The 22,734-nt window shown below is 53.2% G+C and overlaps 1 protein-coding gene across 32 annotated transcripts in view; it reads right to left on the bottom strand.

The window, feature by feature from the left end:
* The window catches only part of PCBP3 (poly(rC) binding protein 3), a 54,861-nt gene that overhangs the window by 12,314 nt on the left and 19,813 nt on the right, over nucleotides 1-22,734 (bottom strand). For 7 of the 32 annotated variants that reach the window (XM_048309365.1, XM_048309348.1, XM_048309381.1 and 4 more), the window contains 10 exons: nucleotides 15,109-15,180; nucleotides 14,826-14,849; nucleotides 14,012-14,044; nucleotides 13,350-13,466; nucleotides 12,713-12,844; nucleotides 12,350-12,478; nucleotides 9,910-10,053; nucleotides 7,454-7,495; nucleotides 3,409-3,487; nucleotides 2,699-2,758 (listed from right to left, as the gene is read on the bottom strand). In XM_048309365.1, coding sequence (XP_048165322.1) covers nucleotides 2,699-2,758; nucleotides 3,409-3,487; nucleotides 7,454-7,495; nucleotides 9,910-10,053; nucleotides 12,350-12,478; nucleotides 12,713-12,844; nucleotides 13,350-13,466; nucleotides 14,012-14,044; nucleotides 14,826-14,849; nucleotides 15,109-15,180 — 832 coding nt within the window. Of the gene's footprint in view, nucleotides 1-2,698; nucleotides 2,759-3,408; nucleotides 3,488-7,453; nucleotides 7,496-9,895; nucleotides 10,054-12,349; nucleotides 12,479-12,712; nucleotides 12,845-13,349; nucleotides 13,467-14,011; nucleotides 14,045-14,825; nucleotides 14,850-15,108; nucleotides 15,253-22,734 lie in introns of all 32 variants that reach the window. The other 25 variants (XM_048309372.1, XM_048309373.1, XM_048309375.1 and 22 more) reach the window with 13 other exon arrangements.

The raw sequence follows: 22,734 nt of genomic DNA on the forward strand, positions 1-22,734 counted from the left end.
CACAAGTCCTCTGCAAGTTAGAGCCCCACAGACTCTCATGCTGAATTTAAGCCAGACTGCTAAGACATGCAACCTAGCTGGACCCAGGACCAGCTGTCCCTCTTATTCCCAAGGGAAAGCAAGATGAACAGTATGGAGATTCAGATCCTGCTTCCCTCCAAAATTACACAGCGAGGAGCGAAGGCAGCGGCGTGCATCCTCCCAGCCTCTCCTGCATCAGGGAGAGCTCTCTCCTCCATGGTGGGAATGGCTGGAGCCAGCAGGATACCCTGTGTGTGCGGCTCCAGAGGTAAGAGGACACCATGCCGTAGTGCTCCTAGGTCAAAGCCTGCCTCTCCCACGGTTTTCCATATTAAATCACCTCAGTGCTGAAGCAGGGACGTCCTATGTCAAATCTGCAAGAAAGAAGCTGTCTGGTGGCTGACAGGAATTTGCAGTAACTGGAAAAAAAACCCCTTGTCCTTATGATATAAACCACTGATGAAGGCTTGTAAGAGCAGAAGAGACTGCCAGATCTGTGTCCATGGAAAGAGGGTGGTTAAGGAGGTGCGGAATGAAGAAGCACAAGGAGACTGGAAGTGCAGGGCTCCTGCAAAACAAGGCAGCAGCAGTACCCAATTCCTCATGTATTTCCATGGAGGGCCTCAGCACAGAGGGAGAGGAGCTCCAGGTATCTCTGATGTGCTCATGCATGATCTTAGGATGTTAGGAAATGAGGGTGGGGAGGCCCTGGTCCAGAGAAGCTGTGGCTGCCCCATCCCTGGAAATGCTCAGGGCCAGGATAGATGGGATTTAGAGCAACCTGGGATAGTGGAAGGTGTCCCTGCCCATGGCACGGGGTGGAACAAGAAGGGCTTTAAGGGCCCTTCCAAGGGAAACCATTCCATGATTCTGTGACTCTGTGATTCCTGTGCTTGCCTGAATGCAGCTTCCCAGACACACCTCTCTGACACCTGCCTGCAGGAGGTCTCCTCACCAGATTTTTCACTTGGGAGCACAGAGAGGAGAGGAAATGCAGGGAATGAGGATGAAGATCCTCCAGTAGGCAGCCCTCTGCTGTCCTTCACCCCTGCCAGGCGTACTAATGCCAAAACCTGCACAAAACAGGTACTACACCACAGGCAATGCTCAGTGTTGGCTTTACAGCACACATGCACCTGCCCTGTCCTGTACACTGAGCCTCCTCACAGTCTGGGGCAAGGTGGACTGCACCTATCACAGACACGTCCCTCTGGTGAGGGTGGTCCTGTCCCTTGGCCATGTGTTACAAGGCCCAGCTCAGCAGCAGCCTGGGTATGGCAGAAAATGTCTTCTGAAGGGAGCAGAGCACCAGTGAGGGCTCTGAGCAGTGCTGAGGCATCCAGGGATCTTAGGGAATACAAGCTAAGCTCCTCAGACTCACAGGCAGCACCCTCCATCCCACACTCAGATGACATGGCTGCTGCTGAAAGCCCTTGGGGCACCTGGTGCCATGGTACCGCACCATCCCTGCATCACACAGCCTTTGAGGAATGGCCACATCCTTCTCCATGACCCGGAGACTGTTTATTTCAGCACTCCGGATCCTCCCTCTCCGATATGCACAAGCAGTCCTTGAGGCTGTAACGAGGGTGCCAGGGAAGGATTAATGCCTTGGGTGACTGCAAAGGGCAAAGGGGACATGCAGAAAACATGGCTGCACAGGTCGGTGTCATGAAATCTCTATTTCCGTTGTCCTGTGGGGTCTATTGACTTGGGCTATGCTTGCTTTCATAGTTAGGTGATGTCCCCAAACCTTTGAGGCATGCATGGGATGGCTGTGTGCCCCAGGTCTGGTTCATATTGCCCGTGAGCCTTCAGCTCTCGGGAGAACCCCTCTATGCAATGGTAGGAAACAAAAGACAAATCCGTTCTGCACGTACAGATGAACGTGGGACATCTGACAGCAAAATGTCTCCAAGGCTGCAGCCACGCTTTGGCTCCTCGGGGTCCTGTCCCACTAAAATTGCAACTCACCCTGAAGGGCTCGGAGATGGCTAGAGCTGCATGTCATGGCTGCTCCCACCGGCACTGTTCTGTTGTTTCTGAGTAAAGTTTATGCAAAATTAAATGCAGGAATAAGGGTGATGACTCTGGTATCTTCCCCGTTACGCAGACGGCATTGGGAGACACCTCACCACACCTGGGGGGCAGCACCAATCTCTGCTCTCTGTGCCCAGGGACAGCACCCGAGGGAACAGCAGGAAGCTGTGCCAGGGCAGGGTCAGGCTGGAGAGCAGGGAAAGGTTCTTCCCCCGAGGGTGCTGGGCACTGCCCAGGCTCCCCAGGGAATGGGCACGGCCCCAGGCTGATGGAGCCCAAGGAGCGTTTTGACAACGCGCTCAGGGATGCCCAGGGTGGGGTTGTTGGGGTGTCTGTGCAGGGCCAGGGGTTGGACTGGATGATCCTTGTGGGTCCCTTCCAGCTCAGGAGATTCTGTGGTTCTGTGGCAGTTAAACACAAACATCACAAACCCAGGCAATAAAGCCCAGGCACTTTTCCTTTGGCACGCTGCACCAAGGAGAACGGTGGTGCCCGATCTCTGCCTGCCCACCACGAAAACCTGCTGTCTTCTCCATGAATACCACAATTCCTCTCGGAGCACAACAACGGCACAGTCCTATTTACGGAATATATTTCCACCAAAGCCTGCTTACTTCCCTCTAGCTTTGTGTTTTACCTGATGACTGGCCCATCAGATTTTGAGCTTCTTCGGAGGAATGTAAGGGCAGCTTTTCTCCTGAAGAGCAAAGAAGAAACAGGTTTAATGCTTTTGCCTTCGAGGAGATAAGCAATGTCACTTCATCTAGGAAGCTCAAAATATGATGAACATACTGTCAGAAAAGTAACTTCCAAGCGGTACTTTAAGTATCTCCATCCCCTGTGCTCTTTCTGCTTCCCAGGTCACCGGGAACATGCCAGCCTTGAGGACAAGGCTCGGGCCACGCCGGGGCCGGCTGTCCTCCCGTCAGCGCGGCCCCCTCCGGCCACGACTCCTTCCCACTACTGCGGGGGTGCCGTCCTGCCTGCCCAGCACCGCTCCCCGAGGCAGCAGCCTCGGCCGGCCCCGAGCCGCTCCGGCCGGGAAAGCGCGGATGTCCCGCCGGAATCCGGAGCGGCGCAGGGCAGGGGATGCTGCCTCCTCCGTGGAGGGAGGGAGGGAGGGAGGGACTGTGCTCACGGCTTCTGCTGGGAAAGCCCAGGCTGAGAGCTCGCCCTTGAGCACCATGACCCCCAAAACATCTGCCAAGCCTCTCGTTCACCTCTCCCCATGGATACTGCGACTTTTTACTCGCCCTGCTCATTTCCATTAAACAGCAAGAGTTTAGAAAGAGAGAGAAACTCTACAGGTAAGAGAAGGATATCTTGAAAGGGCGTGTGGGTACGTACCAGGGAAAGCGGGGGTGGTCTGTCCAAGGGGAGTAAAGGGGGTTTGCTGCATAGCCAACTGGTGGAGCTTGGTCAACTGCTGAGGGGTAGGAGGGACATTAGAGCTAAGAAGGTTATTGTCATAGAGTACAACAAGTCACACCGAAAAGCAAGAACAAAATTGTAACGGAAGGGGGGGGAAAAAAAAGGAAAACAAACCGAAAAATAAATTATTAAAAAAAAACCAAAAACAAACCCAAAAAAAACCAAACCAGGAAGCCATGGTGAGACATGGCAAAAACATTAGCAGAAAGGACTTGGCCTGGGTATAGTGCAATAAAGCCCAAATCTTTGGCAGAAGTGCTTGGTCAGGGTCTGAAGTACGATACCAGCGAGAAGCCCATTCTTAGTGTCAGTTCAACTCCTCTGCCTCGGTGCAGGGCCAGCTGGTGGGTGTCACAACCAGCACCCAGAGACCCTCTTTGTGCCACCAGAGCCGCATTGTCACCGCTCGTCCCCCCAGCACACATTCTTGTGCTGTGCCTCCAACGGGAAGTGCCTCTGGGAGATGGCTAAACTGCGTTTCTAAATGCCAGCTCGTTAGGAATAGGGGGAATTATGGGCTTCAGCCATGACCAGTAGGTATTTCAGATCCTTGTATCCCTTGTTGTGCCAGGCAGGTTTTGCTGCCCGGTCAGGAAGTGGTTTTATAGAGAGGTGTTTGTTTGTTCGTTTGTTTGTTTGGAATACATTTTGTGCTCGGTTTTACTGCTCCAAATTAAAAAAAAAAAAAAAACAACAAAACAAACAAACCAAAAAACCAAAAAGACAGGAAAAGAAAAGAAAACAAACTAAACTGGGCTGAAGTCTGGCAGTGAGCAGGAGGGAGGCTCTTTATCACCTCCCACTTTCACAGGTGCTCAGAGAGCTGCCAGCATAGCATCACCCCCCAAACTCAAACTGCTTGTTTTTCCCATCATCCCTGGCAATGGGGAGGCAGGAGTTACAATTTCCATGTTTTGGGGGACAACAAGACTCAAACACCTCCTTGCTGCTGCAGCAGGGCTGGGGAGAGAGAGCAGGGAGGTCTGGCTGGCAGCGGTGAGGGGGAAATGCTGGGAAGAGCTGTCCCAAGGGGCTGTGCACACTGGGGGAGGCTGGAGGGAGGCAGCAGGAAGGGGTGGAACACCTGCAAATCCCTGGACAGGTACCCCTGGGATCCCTGTCCTGCCTGGAGAGGCATGAGGACATCCAGCCTCCGCTGGCTACGGGGAGAGGTCTCACCACTCCACAGAAAGAGGTGCCTGCAAACTTCCGTGCTTATTTTGGCTGCATTTGGCTTATTTTAGCTGAAGGTGTGATACAATGGGTGCCTGCCACAACACAGCTGTCTCCAGATAACACTGGACATGCCACTGCTCCTGCAGGGAGCAGGGACTTCAGCATCCACTGCTTTTTAACTTCAGAACTATCCCGTTTTCTAGAGCTGCACCCCGTTTCTGGAATTCCTCGTGACACCTGGTCCCACTGGCAGGACTCCAGATGAAACCTCTTTGCCCCGCGGGCTCTGACCGTGCCCTGGGACAGAGGTCCTGCTTTGCCAGGTGGGGGAGACACCAAGATCCTTTCTAATACTGATCCCGTGTGGATAGTGGTATTTAGGCAGCCCCTGCAGTTAGAGCAATAAACAAGCCTAGGAGAGGAGAAGATGGCTGCACCCAGGTGTCACAGAAAAAGCTGCTACGTCCATCTCTTCCCGCTCATCTTCCATGGTCAGGGGAGGGGATTGTCCCCCTCTGCTCTGGTGAGACTGTACCTGAGGTACTGCATCCAGCTCTGGGGTCTCCAGCACAGGAAGGACATGGATCTGTTGGAGCGAGTCCAGAGGAGGTCACGGAGATGCTCCAAGGGCCTGAAGGGCTCCAAGAGAGCTGGAGAGGGACTTGGGAAAAGGGCCCGGAGTGACAGGACAAGGGGGAATGGTTTCACACTGACAGAGGGCAGGGATCGATGGGATTTCGGGGAGAAATTCTTCCCTCTGAGGCCCTGGCAGAGGTTGCCCAGAGAATCTGTGGCCGTCCCATGCCTGGAAGTGTCCAAGGCCAGGCTGGACAGAGCTTGGAACAGCCTGGGAGTGAGAGGAGTTTTAAGGGCCCTTCCAACCCAACCCATTCCGTGATTCTATGGTCCCATGGCTTTCGGGAAGGCAGGCAGCTACATGTCACATCCCAAACAGCCTACAAACACCCAGGCACTGCTGAAGCCCCTCATGAGCCAAAGCTTCCCTGTCCTGGGGCATTTTTTCAGGGGAGTAAATCAAGGCAGGAGCACACGCTGGGCATTCTAAAGTCTGCCTGCTTTGCAAAAGGCAGCCACTAAACACAGACAGCTAAAATGTGTTTTAAAAGCTCCAAAACCACATTCTAGACTGGATTCTGCACTGAACACTGTTTAAAATGACCAGTCACTGAGAGAACACCCTGAGAGTAAGGATGAAGTGATTGGCCCCTGAACCAACAACTTTTCTCAGGAAATCTGCTGGGAGTGGGGCAGAGTGCAGCCAGCAAATGTATTTTAATCCTGACAATCAGAGGATTACAGGAACAAGGAAAACACTAAGCTGTTGGCACCATTTGCAAAGAAAAACTGGGGTAAAGGCTGCATTGATCTACCCTAAATACACAGGTTATTTAGTTATATTCTGCTTATGGAGCAAAAGCAAGGAGTACATAATTAGGACTATTTCTTATATCAACCATCACAGCAGGCTGTTCAGAGTACACACATACTGGTGTCACATGGGAAGACAAAGCCTGGATTCCTCTAATTCCAGTGAAACCCCTTCTCCTAGAAAATCCAGCCTACAGCTCCCAAATGTTCCCATGTGGAGCAGGCATTTGTGGTGTCAGCCTTGCCACCTTCTCAACCATGGAAAAAGTAATTCCATTCTTTAGTACCCAGTGCACCCACTGGGAAGGGGAATGCTGAGCTGCATCAACCCCTTCCCATGGCTGGGATGGCTGGAGAAGGCTTTCCACTCACTGCCACATCCTCAGCCCCGCTGCAGACCCCTGACTCGCAGCAGGAGGGACCCTCCGCGATGGGACTCGATGGGTATTTTGTCCCCCTGGAAACACATTTAGAAAGGCCCTGCTTTTTCCAAGAGCCGTGAGCACCTCAGAAGCTGAGCAGCTGGCATCGCAGTGCTTCTCTGCTTTCCACAAAGAAATCCTTTAAACAGGCTGATTTTCTACTTCCCTTGGTAATTTCAGGCGCACACATTCCTGCTGATGATCCCTACACGTCCCCCCTGATCCCCCACAGGCACGGGAGCCCAGGGGATCCCAGTGCCAGCCAACCCCAGCCAGAGCAGCTGAGAGCAGCTCCTGTCTGCACCAAGGAGCGCGAGGTGAAGTGGGGGCTGTCCCCACGTCCCCGCCATGGGTGACAGCCACCCGCAGCAGTGGGACAGCCACCAAAACCAGGGTGACCGTGTCGGTCAGGGGGCCCTCAGCACGGTGAGATCCAGCAGCACACACCTTCCCCATCCCTCTGGGAGACACGGGATGGGGGGGTTTGCTCAATTTCCAAGTCACCCAAAAGAGCACCCCCTCAGAAAGGCATGTCCCTGCCCAGGCTTCAAGCACAAAACCCCCGGAGCTCTGGCTTCTTCCCACCCCACCAAGGCACTCAGCAGCTAAATATGCCCTTGGCTTACCAGCATTTTAAGGACAAGGGGAAAATAGAGGGGAAAGTATTATTTTTTCTTTTTTTTTCCCTTGTTTTGATCATTTTGAGGCACAAAATGCATAGAGTATGGTTTCTCTCAGAACAAAGGGATAGCACTGAACAATGCAAACAATTTAGCATCAGGCCAAGTCCTCAGAAGTAATAAAGTTTAGTGCTAACAGGTCAAAAGGCTACTCGAGGTATTACAGATACTACACACGGCCAGTTACTTTGAAAATATGCTATTAATATTATTGGCTAATATTAATATTATGTGAATTAACAGTAGCATGCAGGTGACAGAAAAGGGTATAAGAAAAATTAGGGTAAAACTCACATCCGGGTGTGGAATAGCGTATTGTCCCTGAATTGTATAGGCCTGTAAAGGAAAAACAAAGATGTCACCAGTGCTGGCTGGACATGGGGAGAGGACTCCATCCCTCTGCCAGAACCCCCCTGTGCCACACTAAATTCCCTGGGGCAGCAAATCCTTGGGGCAGGAGGGAGATGTTCCACCTCCCATCCAACCTAGAGCATGCTGAGCTACCTGACTTCAAGGGCTCGGGCTCAGTTTGGCTTTTTCAGAAGGAAAGAAAGAGCTCTTTATGGGTGCCAGCATTGCATGGAGAGGGAATATCAGGCTGTGGCTGGTCTTTCCTGTACAAAAAACAAGGATCAGTGGCAGAAGGGTTGGAAGTGGGTGATCTTTAGTGTCCCTTCCAACCCAAACCCTCCTGCGATCCTCTGACAGCCAGAACTGCCCGTGTGGCAGGTGCACAGTGACATCACCGCCGCCCTTCACACCCAAGCGTGATCCCAAAAAGCCAGCCAGCGCTGTGAGCTGAGGTGCACAACTCCCAGTGGATGCTTTACATCCACCCAGTATATTCCAGTGCTCTGCTGGGGCATTGGAAAGGCATCGAGGCAAGGGCTGCCTGCACTGCGATGCCTTTCACCAGCTGTATTTGATAAATCCATGCAATATCTGCCAGGCAAATGGGTCTGGGTGTTTTTCCCATCCTTTGTAGCAATCCTTTCTCTTTTTGCTTGTAAATAACCCCAAAATAAGCACCAATGTGGGTGAAGAGCCAGACACTAGAGAGCCCAATATTTAGGACTTAACCAGCTAGCAAAATGTATCTCACTGGTTGACACAGTATTCAGATGATTCTGAAAGAAATGGCAAAAGAGATGGAGAACACTTTGAAAAGGGAGAGTAAAGAATGCCAAGAAAAACGAAAGGAAAAAACCTTGGAACGTCCTGCAAATTTGCCACGTCGTTTGCAGAGCAAAGTGCTTCGTGTGAACGAAACCCCCGAAATCACGGAGGAGGAAAAGGGAAAATGGCTGTCCCAGTGCCCACCAGCATCCCAGCACAACGGGGACACGACAGAGGCTGAAGAGCTGCCCGTCCTGGTGGTGTAATTTGGCCATTGCTTTTTGATTAGAAAAACTGAATCGAAAAAGGTAATTAAGGGCAGGAAGGTGTCTTGGACAGATGCAATTCAACTCTGACCTTGCCCATGGAGGGCTGGTCCCTTTGGCAGCTGCCACTGGCCGCTACATCCCTCAGCCTGCTGAGCTCCTGGAGGCTCACCCCACCCCAAACACCTGTCACCACTGTCACCAGCTGTCCCCTGTCCACCCGCCCCGTGCCACCCCTCGGGCAGAACCAAAGGGCTCCCAGCCTTGGGAAGAGCTCTCCCTTCAGAGACAGTTGCTTCTTCCCGTGACATTACTTCTGTCCAAGACACCAACCATTCGCCAGCAGGAGCATTGCTGCCTCCATCTCACTCTCCCTTTTGAAAAGATCAGTTCACCAGGCAGCTGGACTCAAAGCTCTTTTCCAGAACGGCTGCTCAGATGGAGTGATGGAGTGACACACTCCTGATCCTGGCAATGACTAATTCAGCCTGAAATAGCCTGTGCTCTGGGCTTTGCTCCTGTTCTTAGTTTGTCCTTCTATTTATTATGGTTGGAGAGAAATGAAATAACTCTGGGTGGCATAAGCTGTGGTTCTGTGGTGCTGGCCCTACCTAGCTGCTGGAGCTCTTGGGAAGGTACACCCCCCGTTGGTTGTGATGGACATGGTGGCATCTACAGGCAGGTGAGGCCAGGAGATGAGGTGGAGAAAGCAACAGTGCAAGTTCCCTCTTTAGAAGCAGCCATGTGTTCAGTTGCTCTTGTTCCTGCTGGTTTTCGTTTGCAGAATAACCTCCAGCTCATCCGTGTGATGGTTATCCCACAAAGGAAAAGCCACCTCAAGGCTCGCTGCTGGAAATAGCACGTGATGTCTGCAAGGCTGCAGTGTCACTGGGGTGACACAACGCCGGCTCTGCCGCAGGGGCAAGCAGCACCCCAAACCAGCCGAGCCACCAGGGATGGGGACACGGCTCTTCCTGGGGGGATTCCCTGAGCAGAGGCTCAGCACAGCCCGGGAGTAGCTGCGACAAACCCTTCCTACCTCGGATCAGTTACAGCTACACAAAGGTACTTTTAATTGGGCTGGAGATGCCAGAGAGCAGTGACAGCCTCTTGTCCAACAGTGCTTTTCTAATCCTCTTCTTCTCACCCACTGACAAATACTGAACTCGGGTCTAATTCCAGCCTCTCCTTTGTGCAACACTCTGACACGGAGCTGACACCCTGTCTGGCCCTTCCCTTCCCCTTCTCCTCATCCTCCAGCATCCATCACAGGAGCTAAGCCAAGAGCTTTCAGCCCAGCTGCCGTGGCACACAACGGATGGGATGACACCATGCAAGTCAGAAGGCAAGAAACCTGAGTGCACTAACGGGCAGCGGCTGGTGCTGCAGTAAAAGGCTGAGGTTGGCAGTGGAGGCTGCAAGCGGGTCGGCTCTTACCTGACCACCTGCAAAAATGACAGGGGTGGAGGCGGGCTTTGGGCGGTAGGGAATGGTGGCACCTTTTGGTGGGGACTAGGAAAAGGGATAAGGAGAGGGAGAGAGAACATTAGAACAGCTTTCCTGAAACGGCGGCAAAAAGAGCGTTAGAGAGCACCTAACGGAGCACGGCCCCCGGGGCCGCCACCAGCAACACCCGCACCAGGCAACACCGCGTTTCTGGACAGGAGCACACGGGGGGAAGAGGTGTTCCACGGGCAACAGGGACAACCTGGGGCACGGGAGATCCCCTGCCACGGCACGGGCCCCTCAACGGCTTCCTGGAGCTTCGCTGCCTCCCTCAGCTTCGCTCTGCTCTGTGCAAACCGCATCACCTGGTCTAGGCTCCGGGAACCCTCCTCAGAGCGCCCCGAGGAGAGCCTCGAGCAGCAAGATGGGGGGTACAGCCCATCTGAGCGGCCTGGCACCATGCTCAAGCTCTTTGGCTGCCCTCATCTTCCTCACTGCCGGAACAGGGCCACCTTCAGGCCTTGGTGCGGTCCATTGCCGTCTGAGCTGGGACGTGGGTGCTGCGAGGCACCTGTGGTCAGGTGAGAGGTGTCCCTGCACACGGCAGGGCGTTGGAACTAGATGGCCTTTAAGGTCCCTTCTAACCCACACCATTCCGTGGTTCTGTGGCCTCACTCCTCTCTGTCAAGTCCCTGGGAAGGTCTGAGCAGAGCTGCAGCGAGTCAGCCGCTGGTGTGATGCACAGGAGCTGCTCACCCAGATTCTCCCTCCTGGTTTTCTCCCGAACACAACTTGCAGCCCACAGGAAACCACATGGAGGTTTTTAGGGATCATGAGAGATTTCAGCTCTCCTCCTGCTTCTACCCAGAATTAAACAACTCAGTGATGGCTATATAAGGACAGGCAACAGAAATGACACTATCTCATGGAAAATTCTTCTTTTCTTTCCTGTATGTTCTTTAGATGTCTACTTGTAGGCCAGCAGCATTATCTAAATCCTCCTGCTAAGCACCTGTCTGTGGGAAAGCTGATCAAAGCACATCTCCAACATCCCAAATGTACTTGTTCTTTTTATTGCATTACAAATCTTGGAGGGGAGGAGCCAGGATTATCTGTTTTAAGACTGAAAGGTGATATGGAACATCTCTGTGAGCCGTTAAAGTCAGAGAACATTCCAAATTTCAGACTGCAAGATGACTCGTGGGTTGGTCTCTTTCCCACTGCTGAGCTGTGCACAGGAGCAGCACATCTTGCTTTCTGAGAAAGACTTCTTAACACACCTGTCAAGCATCCCCTCAGGCTCATCTCTGCTGCAGTCCATGACCTGGGGTCATTGGGTGCCTAAAATTCCTCTGGCAGCAGCGCAGCTGCCTGAGCATCACAGCCAGCAGGGATGGCTAATGTGGCTCCCGGCTATCCCTCCTGAGATGTGCTGCTGCCAAGCTGAACACGCTTTCAATTTGGCTTTGCTTCACCTTCACCAAGCCTTGCCATACCCATCCGAAGCCTTTCCAGTGGGAAACGTGCTCCTCCCTGCCATGAAAGGGCCGTGCAGCCAGGAAGAGGAGCCTGACATCGGTCCCTGCTTTGTCTGTCTCTGGGATGCACCAGCAGTGGAACGTGTCACCATCCTGTGTCCCAGGGGCTTTCCTCCTGAAGCTTCTCCCATTTGAGGTGGCAGGTGTGGATGTGAGGCATGTGGCTGAGGTCATCTCCAGCCATTGGTACAGCAGCATCTCTCCATGGCAGAGATCTTCAAGCTCTGCTTGTCAGCATTTGTCCCAGAAAATGGCACCTTGGACACGTATCCATGTGCCCTACAGTCCCTGCCCTCCACCAGCCTTCCTCACTACCATTCCCACTGTGCCTCACTGGAACACAGCTCTGTGCTCCCAGTTCCAGCTCCTCCAGTGCAGGGGATGCTCTAGCCTCCCCCTCCTCCTGGCTGGTGGTCCTCGTGGGGCACTGTGACCCCTCTGCAGAGGAGACCAGGTGCTTGGAGCAGCGGCTGCAGCCCCCATCTCCTTCCCACGGCACCCTGGGTGCTGCTGGGACACCAGGCCAGGCTGTCCCAGCCTGCTGGCACCCCTCTGTCCTGAAGCCACCCCCTGCTCTGACACAAACCACCTCCTTTGGGGCACCCGACCAGACAGGCTTCCAGTGTGGGACTCTAGGAAAAATGGACAATGGCGGGGAAAAGACACGGGGTGCGTTTCCAACGGAGGTACCAGGAAATGAGAGTGGTCCGACAACGCGTGGTGAAGGGGACGAGAGAGACACGCTCCACAGCTCCCAGCGCTCTCGTGGGGCCAGCTGGGATTTTTTTCCGTATGTACTTTACCCCCTTTGTTACAGACTGTACCTCCAGCATCACCACACAGATCTGTTTGACACACTGGATAATTGCGTCGGGTGTCCCCGAGATTGTCACCGCCCGCTCCGTGGAGTTGGGCAGCATGTCCCCCGCCACTTGGACCTGAGCACCTGTGGACTGGAGACAGAAAGAGAGAGGAAGGAGAAATCCCACAGCTGAACGCCTTCACCCGGAGCCCGGCACGTGGCATTCCAAGGGATGCTGCTCCCGCGTCAGCCACACCATCCCGGGAAGCAAAGTGGTGCACGGTGCAGCACAGGGGTCCCCTTCTCCAAGGCAGTTCCCCCTTGGGCGTGGATCAGCTCCGAGGAGCTGCGCTGAAGTGCGGTGGTGAAATGAAAGCTGCCTTACCTCTCGGATCTCCTTGATCTTGGAGCCCCCCTTGCCGATCAGGGAGCCGCACTGACTCGCGGGCACCACCAGCCGCAGTGTCACCGGAGGTTTGCTCGTAGCGGTGCTGTTGCTCATGGAGTTGGTTATGTCCTTGGGAAGGGAAAGGGCAGCACATCAGCCCTGGGTGCCCACCCAGAGCCACCCCCAGTCCCCAGGCGCCACATCCACACATGCTGTGGCCAGGTGACTGAAGTGGTCCCTTTGGAACACTTCCAGGCATGCTGACCACCACTGCCCTGGGCAGCCTGTTCCAAGGCCTGACCAAGCTTTCAGTGAAGAAATTTTCCCTAATATCCAACCTAAACCTGAGGTCATTTCCTCTGGTCCTGTCACTTGTTACCTGGGAGAAGAGACTGACCCCTAACTGGCTACACCCTCCTTCCAAGTAGTTGCAGAGAGTGAGAAGGTGCCCCCCGAGGCTCCTTTTCTCCAGGCTGAGCCTCCCAGCTCTCTCAGCCGCTCCCCGTCAGACTTGTGCCCCAGACCTGCCCTATTTAGAGATGTCTGGAAGGTTCTGTGCTGAGGCCATGTCCCAGTTAAGGAAATCCAACCAGGCACTGCTGGCCCCAGCCGTGGGCTGGCTCACATTTCTCACCTCCTCAAATTTGTAGGCGATCATGGCAAAAGCCTTGAAGATGGCATCGGTGGGGCCAGTGATGGTCACAATCCGCTCAGGGCAGTTCCCCTCTGAGATGTTGATCCTTGCCCCACTCTGGAAAGAGAAGAGGAGTCCTGGAATAGCCACAGCCAAGCAACCAGGTCGGGTCCTCTCTCAGCCTGATACCTGTGCCAGCCTCACAGCATTCCATCTAACCTTCCAAACTCCCACCCCTCCTCTGGAGTGACTCCAGCCCTGCCTTATCCCAACCCTCAGAAAGGGTTTCCGATGTTGTACTTCAAAGGAAACCCATGGGATCGTGGCAAGACCAGCTCATGGGGTCATTGTCTGTGAAGAGTTTTCCTCTGACTGCCCTGACAACTCCCTGGGAGCTGCAGGCACAAAGACCCTGGACAAACTGAAAGCATCTTACAGGTGACTTAATTTCAATGTTTCATTAAGAGCAAATACTTGACTCTGGAAAACGTGACAGGAGTTTGAGTGTGAAGGGAGAAAACTGGTCCATGGAGCTCTGGGGACAGCTGGCTTGCTTGTCCTGACCCTGGGAATTACTGCACATATCACACAGGGCAATGTGCAACTCTGGCCACTCTGCACTCCCTCCCTCCTGCAAATCACCCACAGAGCAGGCTGCTCACCTCCTCACGCATCTTCTTCACCGTCTCTCCTTTCTGAAACAGGAGGAAAAACCAAGCCATTACTGAAAATTCAAGACTTCCACCTTTAAAACAACCCTACCGAACATGTATCTCCCTAATACATGGCAACGTGTAGCCAAAAACACGGGAGCTGTGATGCCCGGCCCTGCATCCCAGTTGAAGAGCTGAGCATGTAAATCATCAAATATTTACATATGAATTCACAACTGTGAATCTTCTCAGAGCTGGACAGGCTGATGGAAAAATAAGGCACAAGCCTACAGGGAAAATGTGTTCATGCTGCAAATCTTTTCCACCATAAACCTTTCTTTTAAAATCACCCACAAAACCCCTAATCCTGTATAGCCAGGACTGTCCAAACCACTGTGGAAACACCAGAGCCCCTCAGGAAGCTTTTCTGTACAAGGCAAATAAATGGAGCCCTCTGGCCTCAGAGACGGGGGCTACAGAATTACTTAAAACATCATTTAAATGGATCTGTGTGACATTTTTACTATCTTTTAATGAAGCTATTTGATTAAAACACCAGAGCAACATGACTGTACACTCCCAGCCATCACCCAGAGAAGCAGCTGGGAACAGTTTGGTGCTTGGTGGGGTTTTTAGGGGAATGGTCTTTGACCCCTCTGTGGGTCTCTCCTAATTTCTGGCTCACAAATGCAGCAACTAGCTCAGTGTCAACACTCAGGCACCTCAAACTTTTCAGGACATCACAGGGAAGAGGTGACTAAGGCATCTACCACACCACAGGTGCAGGCAACAGCATCAAAGGTACATTAAAAAGCATCCTTACCTTCCCAATGATGCTTCCAACTTCCTACACAGAGAAAAAGCCAGAAACAGAGAAGCTGACATTAGAAAACGTGATGAGAATCCAGCCCAACCCCATAATGAAGTAAAGACCTGATGGACACAGTCCCCAGCAGAAGGACAGGGCTGAGGGGCAGGAACGAGAGGGAGCAGGAGCACCGTGCCACCCTCCCCACGGGCTATTCCTGGGGCTGGGACGCTGTGTGTGGGGCTGGACAGGTCCGAGAGGGGTCTGTGAGGCCAGCCCCTCGGTGGGAGCCCCTTACCTTGCCGTGCATCAGCAGCCGGATGGTGAGGGTGACGTTCAGGCCGCCTTCGGAGACCTTGGACTCCATTTCCTACCGGGGGACGGGAGACGTGCGTTAGCTGGGAGAGCAGCCCCGGCACAGGCAGCACCACGGCCGGATCACCTGGGGACACAGCGGGGAACGGTGGCTCTCAGAACAGGCTCCTCGCGGTGGGACAGACCCTACAGAGCAGCAGGGCACGGCCAAAAAGCAGCTCTGGAGCAGGGCATCGCATGAGCAGCCGGGCCAAGGGCCAGCAGCTGCAGTGGGGCTTTAAAAGACCCACAGCACCTATCTAGCAAACCAAAGTTCACCATTTCCAGCATAAATGGGCACGCAGAAAACCACAAGGCACTTTTTCAGTGACCAGGAATTATCTGTCTGACCCCAGGAGCACTGAACAGGAAGAACTGGCATCCTGGTTGCCACACATCCAGACCTGAGAGCTCCCCAGCTGGGCAGAGTGAGGACCACGCCACTTCCAGCCATTCATGTCACACATATCTAACAAAACCACGTTGTTTTCTCTTCCCATTCTCTCTCTTTCCTCCTCTGCCCTCTAGAGGGGCCACCGATGTTTTGAAGGCAAGAGGGGGGAAAGAAATAAAAACCACAGAATGGCAACAAATCCTTCATTTTTCATTCCTGATGCCTCCTTAGGAAGGTCTCTGCACGAGGACGGGGCATATGAAATGTCCCTGCAGCCCAGTGCTTGGGGAGAGCAGCCCCGTCCCAGAGGGAGGTGCCAGCATCCCTCTACGTGCAGCGCTGAGGGACACGCGGCGATCCTCCCGCATGTTATTTAATCCCTCAGCCTGTATCAGACAGGAGATTTTTCATCCTGCTCACAAGCATCTGGCACTTCCCTCTGCTCAGACAGGGACTTACGTGAGCAAAAAAAGCGGGAGATAAACAAGTTCTCAAGTGCTGCTTTAACGCAAGTCGGGATAAATAAACAGCAGCAACGCACAGACCGTGGCTGGGAGATGGGCTTGATGCAAAACCTCTTCCCAGAGGTTATTATGAAACCCAAAATGGATAAACCCACGTGGTTTGCAGGGAGATAGAATTCCCTGAAGCTAAAGGACACAGGCTCACTGGGAATGAGGTTGCTTATGACCTACGTGCAAACGCGGAGCTCGAGGCTGCTGGATATCACGCATGGAAAAAAAGGATGGAGTCCTCACAAGAAGGATAAGAAATGGAATGTGTTGAACGCCAGAACAGGTTCACTGGCACAGGCTGCCCAGAGAGGTTGTGGACTCCCCATCCCTGGCAGTGTCCAAGGCCAGGTTGGACGGGGCTTGGAACAATCTGGGACAGTGGAAGGTGTCCCTGCCCAGGGCAGGGGGTGGAATGGGATGGGCTTTGTGGTCCCTTCCAGCCAAACCATGCTGTTGTTCTCTGGTTCTATGTCAAGCCAAAAGGTGCTTTTAAGGGTGGGGAGGAGGAGAATATTTCTGAGGAAGAAGGCGATGGCATTGGAGACCAAAGTAACGGGAATGAGCTGAGAGACTGTAACAGAACAGGCAAGATCAGGAATTTTCAAGACTGAGCCCACTGTGAAGGTGAACAGTGAAGGAAAAGAGTAACTGGCTGTGCTGGTTAAGCCCAGGCTGACTCCTGTGCATGGAAGGCAATGCCAAAAAGGTTCAACAAGCTGATGGGTGGACGTCAGCATTTCCAGTGCTCACGATATGCCAGGAGACAAACTGCTGCACCGGAGACATTACAGGATCACGGAATGGTTTGGGTGGGAAGGGAACCTAAGATATCTCATTCCCACCCCTGCCATGGGCAGGGACACCTCCCACTGTCCCAGGCTGCTCCAAGCCTCAATGTCCAACCTGGCCTGGGACACTGCCAGGGATCCAGGCACAGCCACAGCTGCTCTGGGCACCCTGTGCCAGGGCCTGCCCACCCTCACAGGGGAGAATTTCTTCCTAAAATCTCACCTAATCCTCCCCTCTTTCAGTCTAAAGCCATTCCCCCATGTCCTGTGGCAGGAGCCATCCCCAGCTCCACGTCCCTCGCAGGAGGAACCCTGCATCAGGCCGTTATGTAAATGCTTCCAATTGATTGAAAAAGTGGGTCATGTGTTAGCCAAATGCTCCTGGCTTTAAGATTTATCAGCATTATTAAATTAAACACGCTTCATGCTCCAGTGAGCAGGAAAGCTACATTGGCCTTTTCTTAATCATACTAGTGAAAGGTAAGTGTTTTATGGGGGGCTCAAGAGCTCAGTGGAAGGGATGGCAACAATAGAGCCGAAGCATTTACTCTGGGCACAGGCCTCCCCCCACAGCCCTCATTCTTCATGGACAAAGGGCTGGGAAAAATTATCCCCCAAAACGCCATGTTGAGCATTTCAGAGCATTCCCTGCCTGGAGAGAAGGACCCATCTCGGACCCTTCCTCTCCACCATCGTGTTCTGCCTTGTTCACCGCAGCTTTGAAATGGCCCCTTTGTCCACCCACTCGAAAGCCCTGAGGACACCATTACATCCAGCCCAACAGAGAGCGTAGATCCAGAGCCCAGCTCCAGCCCAGTGCGAAGCAGGTGCAGCCCTGGAGAGGTCAAAGACACGGAATTAGGGGACAGAAGTGTCAAGCTTGGCCCCAAAAGGGAAGCTGCACAGCGAGCCAAGCCAGGCTCTGCCAAGCATCACACCTGGGCAACCACAGGTGGAGGACTGGAGCACCCTCCTTTCACACATGGGGAGCAGCCAAAAGTTTTTGCACCACAGTGAGGGGAGATCTGCCCCAAAACTGGATAACGCTTCCACGATAATTAGGCCTTATAACTGCAAGAGTGCCTGGGGGAGACATCACCAGTTCTCAGTGCAATCTGGGAAATTTCCTTGATCTATCAGGAATCCCGTGTCTGAAAAAGCAGCTCAGGCACCAGTGACCAAGGAATAGGAAGGCAAATGAAAACCCAGAACTGGAGGAAGACAAACGTACACACTCCAATTTTTCTCCTTTCCCATTTTTTAGAGGTTGGAGCAACTGCATCAGCTGGCGCTCTTGTGTTTATGCTTGCTGATACCTCACAAATACTGACACATCCCTAAAATTCGAGCCATTCCCTTCCAATTAGGGGAAACCTGAACACTGTGTATTAAATTAATTTAATAACATGACTGTCTCCCACACAGGAGATGGCACATGAAACAGAACAGGAGGAGGGAACTGGAGCTCTGGGCTGGATGTTGGTCTCCAGCCTAGCTTCCGTGCAGGAGCTGGAAAAGCAGATGCTGGGATCCACGGAATCATGCCTCTGATACCCTATCAGGGATGCTATCCCTGATGGCAGGGGGCTCAGCTGAGCTCGAGCAGAGCCCAAATCCCTGCAGGGGCTGGGGGACATGGCTGGCTCTGTGCTTGGTGAAGCCAGCCCTTGTCCTCCTCCTCTTCCTCCTGCCGTGCACTCCTGGGGCTCACTGGGTGCACGAGCTCCATGTGAGCAAAGCCTTTGCTTCCTAGAGTTACTTTTTGGGGGGTGTTGCAATGTTTTGTTCAAGCTGTCCAAAAACAAGCAGAGGGGACAACTCTGTGCAAAAAAGATGCCCCAGCAGCACAACTCACCCCCTCCCTGAAAGGTTTGGGTGGGAAGTTCACAGGCACCACCGAGCAAACGCTAAGGAGAAAGTCTCCATCTCCCCCCTCACCCATCACAGGGCCTCCAGAAAACCCCACTTTCTTGCAGGCTTATCACAGAATCACAAAATTATTTGGGTGGGAAGGGACCTCAAAGCCCATCCAGCGCCACCCCTGCCATGGGCAGGAACACCTTCCACTATCTCAGGCTGCTCCAAGCCCCAATGTCCAACCTGGCCTGGGACACTTCCAGGGATCCAGGAGCAGCCACAGCTTCTCCTGGTCAGTGCAGGCTGATAAAATCCAACACCTCAGAGCCCTGCTGGCCAAGAGCCCTCGATGACCTGTGCAGGTAAAGAGCAGGGTGGGCAGGGCCCTGATCTGTGCAGTCCCTGCTGTGCCACCTTCCCCACGGACCACCCCCAAGACCCCACCCTGGAGCATCTCTGTTGCTCACTGGTAATGCCACCCTGGAAAACACCCACCACACTTCCCAGGCTCCCTGGTGTTCCAGGAGCCCCACCAGCACAGGTGTTAAAGACAGCCACGAACCCTCAGCATCCTCCAGCACACTGCGACATCCCACAGCCAGGATGTCCAGTGGTGGTGGCAGAATTCAGTGCTGGGAATTAACATCTGGGACAGAACATCCACCACCCAAGACAGCATTTTCCCCTGAGAGGGAGGAAATGTTTAAACACCTCTGACCTCTCAGTGTCGTCTTCACAAAACTCAGACCACAGATTTCTGACCCTTGGAAAATGATGGATGTGTTAAAAGAAGAGAAAAGCCAGAGAGGCCAGGAAAGAGGATGTTTTTCTGACATTTTAGGCTTTCTAGCCTGTTTTCTCGAGGAGGGCTGCCCGTCCACCTGCGTAAGCAGGAGCTTTCTCCCCACTCATCTCCTGCTGACTTGATCCTGCCATTAAGACCTAATCCGGCGATTTCCAGTGCGGTGTTTTAGCGGCTGGGAAGCTCGGCAATGCAGCCAGCTCGGGATTAGGACAACGGCACAGTCTGGCCAGGCCAGGACGGGGGTGGAAGGAGGAAAAAACAGGCAGAACCCCAGAGCCAAGCATTCCCTTAAACAACATGGAAGTGCATGTCTTCGGCTGTTGGGAGATGAAGCTGTGGGAGGGCAGAAGCAGCATCTGCACGAGTGACACCAAATGCCATTTGGGAACAAAGCTGCAATTCCAGCTGCTGCCATTTTCCACAGCTGTAGTAATTTTGGTTGACCTTTCCTCCTCTCTACTCTCCAGCTTCAGTGGGAATATTTTAGATATCTCTAACCAAAAATGACACCCCGTGCCCTCCTGGTATGTCAGGCAGCAGGATATTCCTGCCTCTCCCCTGCCTGTGATCTTTCCAAGTATCACATGACACAAATGTCCTGCTCTGGCCCTCACAGCAGGCATCTCTGGAGGCTTCTTTCTCAGTCACCTGCTCCCCTTTCCCTGCTCCCCTCCAGCTGAGATCACAGCCTCACAGAATTACTTAGGTTGGAAAAGACCTCTGATATGATCGAGTCCAACTGTTTCCCCAGCACTGTCAAGTCCACCACTAAACCCTGTCCCCAAGTGCCACATCCACGTGCCTTTTGAGCACTTCCAGGTATGGTGACTCCACCACTGCCCTGGGCAGCCTGTGCCAGTGCCTGACCACCCTTTTCATTAAGAAATTTTTCCTAATATCCAATCTGAGCCTCCCCGGCACAACCTGAGGCCATTTCCTCTTGTTCTGAACATCTGCGCTGATACGATGACGCAGAGCTCCAGCACTGTCACACTGCAGTGAGCTCAGCTACATCCCAGCCAAACACCTGCCCTCCCCTCCAGGAAATTCCCAGCTGATTTCCTGGCTTTCTCCTTGATCTGGTGCACTCCACTGATGGGATCAGGCATTATGCTCCACCAAGGCAAGCCCAGCGCAGGGAAAGTGACTCGTTCTGTCACGATGGCAGTGCCACTATCGCAATCTTTTGTGTGAAGATCGGTGGATGAAACTGCAGCTTTTCCCTGCCAGCCTCCCCAGGATGATGGTCTGGAACATCATTTTCCCCCCTGCAACAGGACAGCAGGATGACAGAACCTATCTCTGTGCCCTGATACATTTGTGGGAGACACAGCCTTGAGGTTTGTGTTAATTTCCAGGTTTAGAGGAAATTCAGGTACCTGAGAGATGTATCTGCAAAGATCTACAGGATGCAGAATTCCCATTCATTCACACGAGCTGCTGCAGTGCTGCAAGCAGAGGTCAGACACAGACCAGTGAGGAAAATGCAACATGCTAGCAGCAAGACACAGATGTCCTTAGGAAAGCCAGGAAACCTTGTTTGGGCTGGTTTCAGGGCTCTTTTGATTGTGAGACCCTACACAAAAGCAGTGGCTTGAACCTGTTTAACCACCACCTCAACAAGATTATCAGAATTATTAAGAGTAATTAGAAGAATAATGGGTCCTCATTTAATTTGTTTAATTAAAGCTGATTTTGGAAGGTTGGGGTGAACAGGGAGGGGATGGGAACATCGTGCTTTAATTCAGCCACTTCCAAATCACCCTGTTAGTTCCTTTTGGAACAACCTGCCAGTGAGAACAGTCTTTTCAGTGAATGTCACACCACGTAAGTGCATCAGAAATTTCCCCCTATGAGGTGACGAAAGCCAAAGCTCTTTGCAGCTGGGTCCACCACGACTCAGCAACCAAGAGCATCCTCAGATGTCTGTGAGCCTTTAGCAAGACCCTGAGTGCCAAGGAAACAACATTTCCTGGGACAAGGAACATCACTCTTTCTCCTTTGGTCTGCCAGCAGATAAAAGGATAGATAAAAACAATCCATTACAGATTTTCCTGAAATACTGGCTGTCCCTCCACGCCCAAGCCATTATTTTGGAGAGGTTGGGAGCACCGATGGGAGCTGCTGATGGTCCAGTGAGAACCAAGCACTGGCTGGGTCTTGGCAGATGCCAGGTGCCCCAGGGGGCTGAGGGAGGCAGAGCCAGCAGCACGGCATCGCCCCCCCAGCCCGGACCCGCCGCGGGGCTCGGCACTGCAGAGCGGGGCGGGCTCTGCTGCAGCAGCTGAGCCAGGGGAAAGAATCCCAAACCTCAAACGTCATCGCCTGGCACTGCAGAGAGCAGGAGAGCGAGTGCTTCAGTGCCACACTCCGTGTCCACATCCCTGAACGCGCCGCTGGGACTCGGGAAGCACCACAAGCACCGCTGCAGAGGGCGGCTGGACCGAGCCCGCCGGAGAGGGGAGTCACTGTGGGGTGTGAAGGGAGCTGGGGTGGGTGAAACCACTGGAAAATGGCTGGGAAATGCTCTAAAACCCCCCAAAACATTGATCAGGGACATTCCTGTTAAAATGCCAGGTGGCAACCCACGTGGGAGAAGCTCTTGGAGAGCAGAGCAAGAAGCCAAAATGAGCTTGGCAATGTGACGAAAATAAGATGGAATTCTGCAAGGCAAAGTACTGAACTTAACTGTGTGCAATTAAGTGCACAGGAACAGAGGAAATGCTCCCCATCCACCTCGAAGTGGCTGGGAGTGACAAGCTGAGCTGCAGGATCAGCAGAAGGAAACCAGGAATGGTGAAGTGGCTCTTCACAGGAGATCCAGCCAGCAGAGAGCAACCCCAGACCCCCGGGGCCAGCAAACATGGCCCCATGGGGAAGGGCTGGAGGAACCAGGGCTCTGCAGCACAGGGGGCAGAGGGACACAGGCTCTGGAGTGAGGGGCTTAAGCTGCACTGAAGAAGATCCAGGAAAAGAGCTTCTCCACAGCCATGCCATGCTGCCAGTTATCCTTGTTCAAATCTTCCAAACATTCACGTACTGGCAAATAAAGCTCATCTCCGTTTGACAGCCACACTTACAGCCTTGACGCTGAGCCCAATGCCCCCAGTTCAGGCATTTTCCCCCCAACCAAAGGCCAAGGAATGGAAGCCAGGAGGTGCCACCTCACAGCAGGAGATGCCTCCACAGATGCCACAGGGATGCTTTGCCC

Source organism: Corvus hawaiiensis, chromosome 7 (assembly GCF_020740725.1).
Source record: "Corvus hawaiiensis isolate bCorHaw1 chromosome 7, bCorHaw1.pri.cur, whole genome shotgun sequence".
Lineage (NCBI taxonomy): Eukaryota > Metazoa > Chordata > Aves > Passeriformes > Corvidae > Corvus > Corvus hawaiiensis.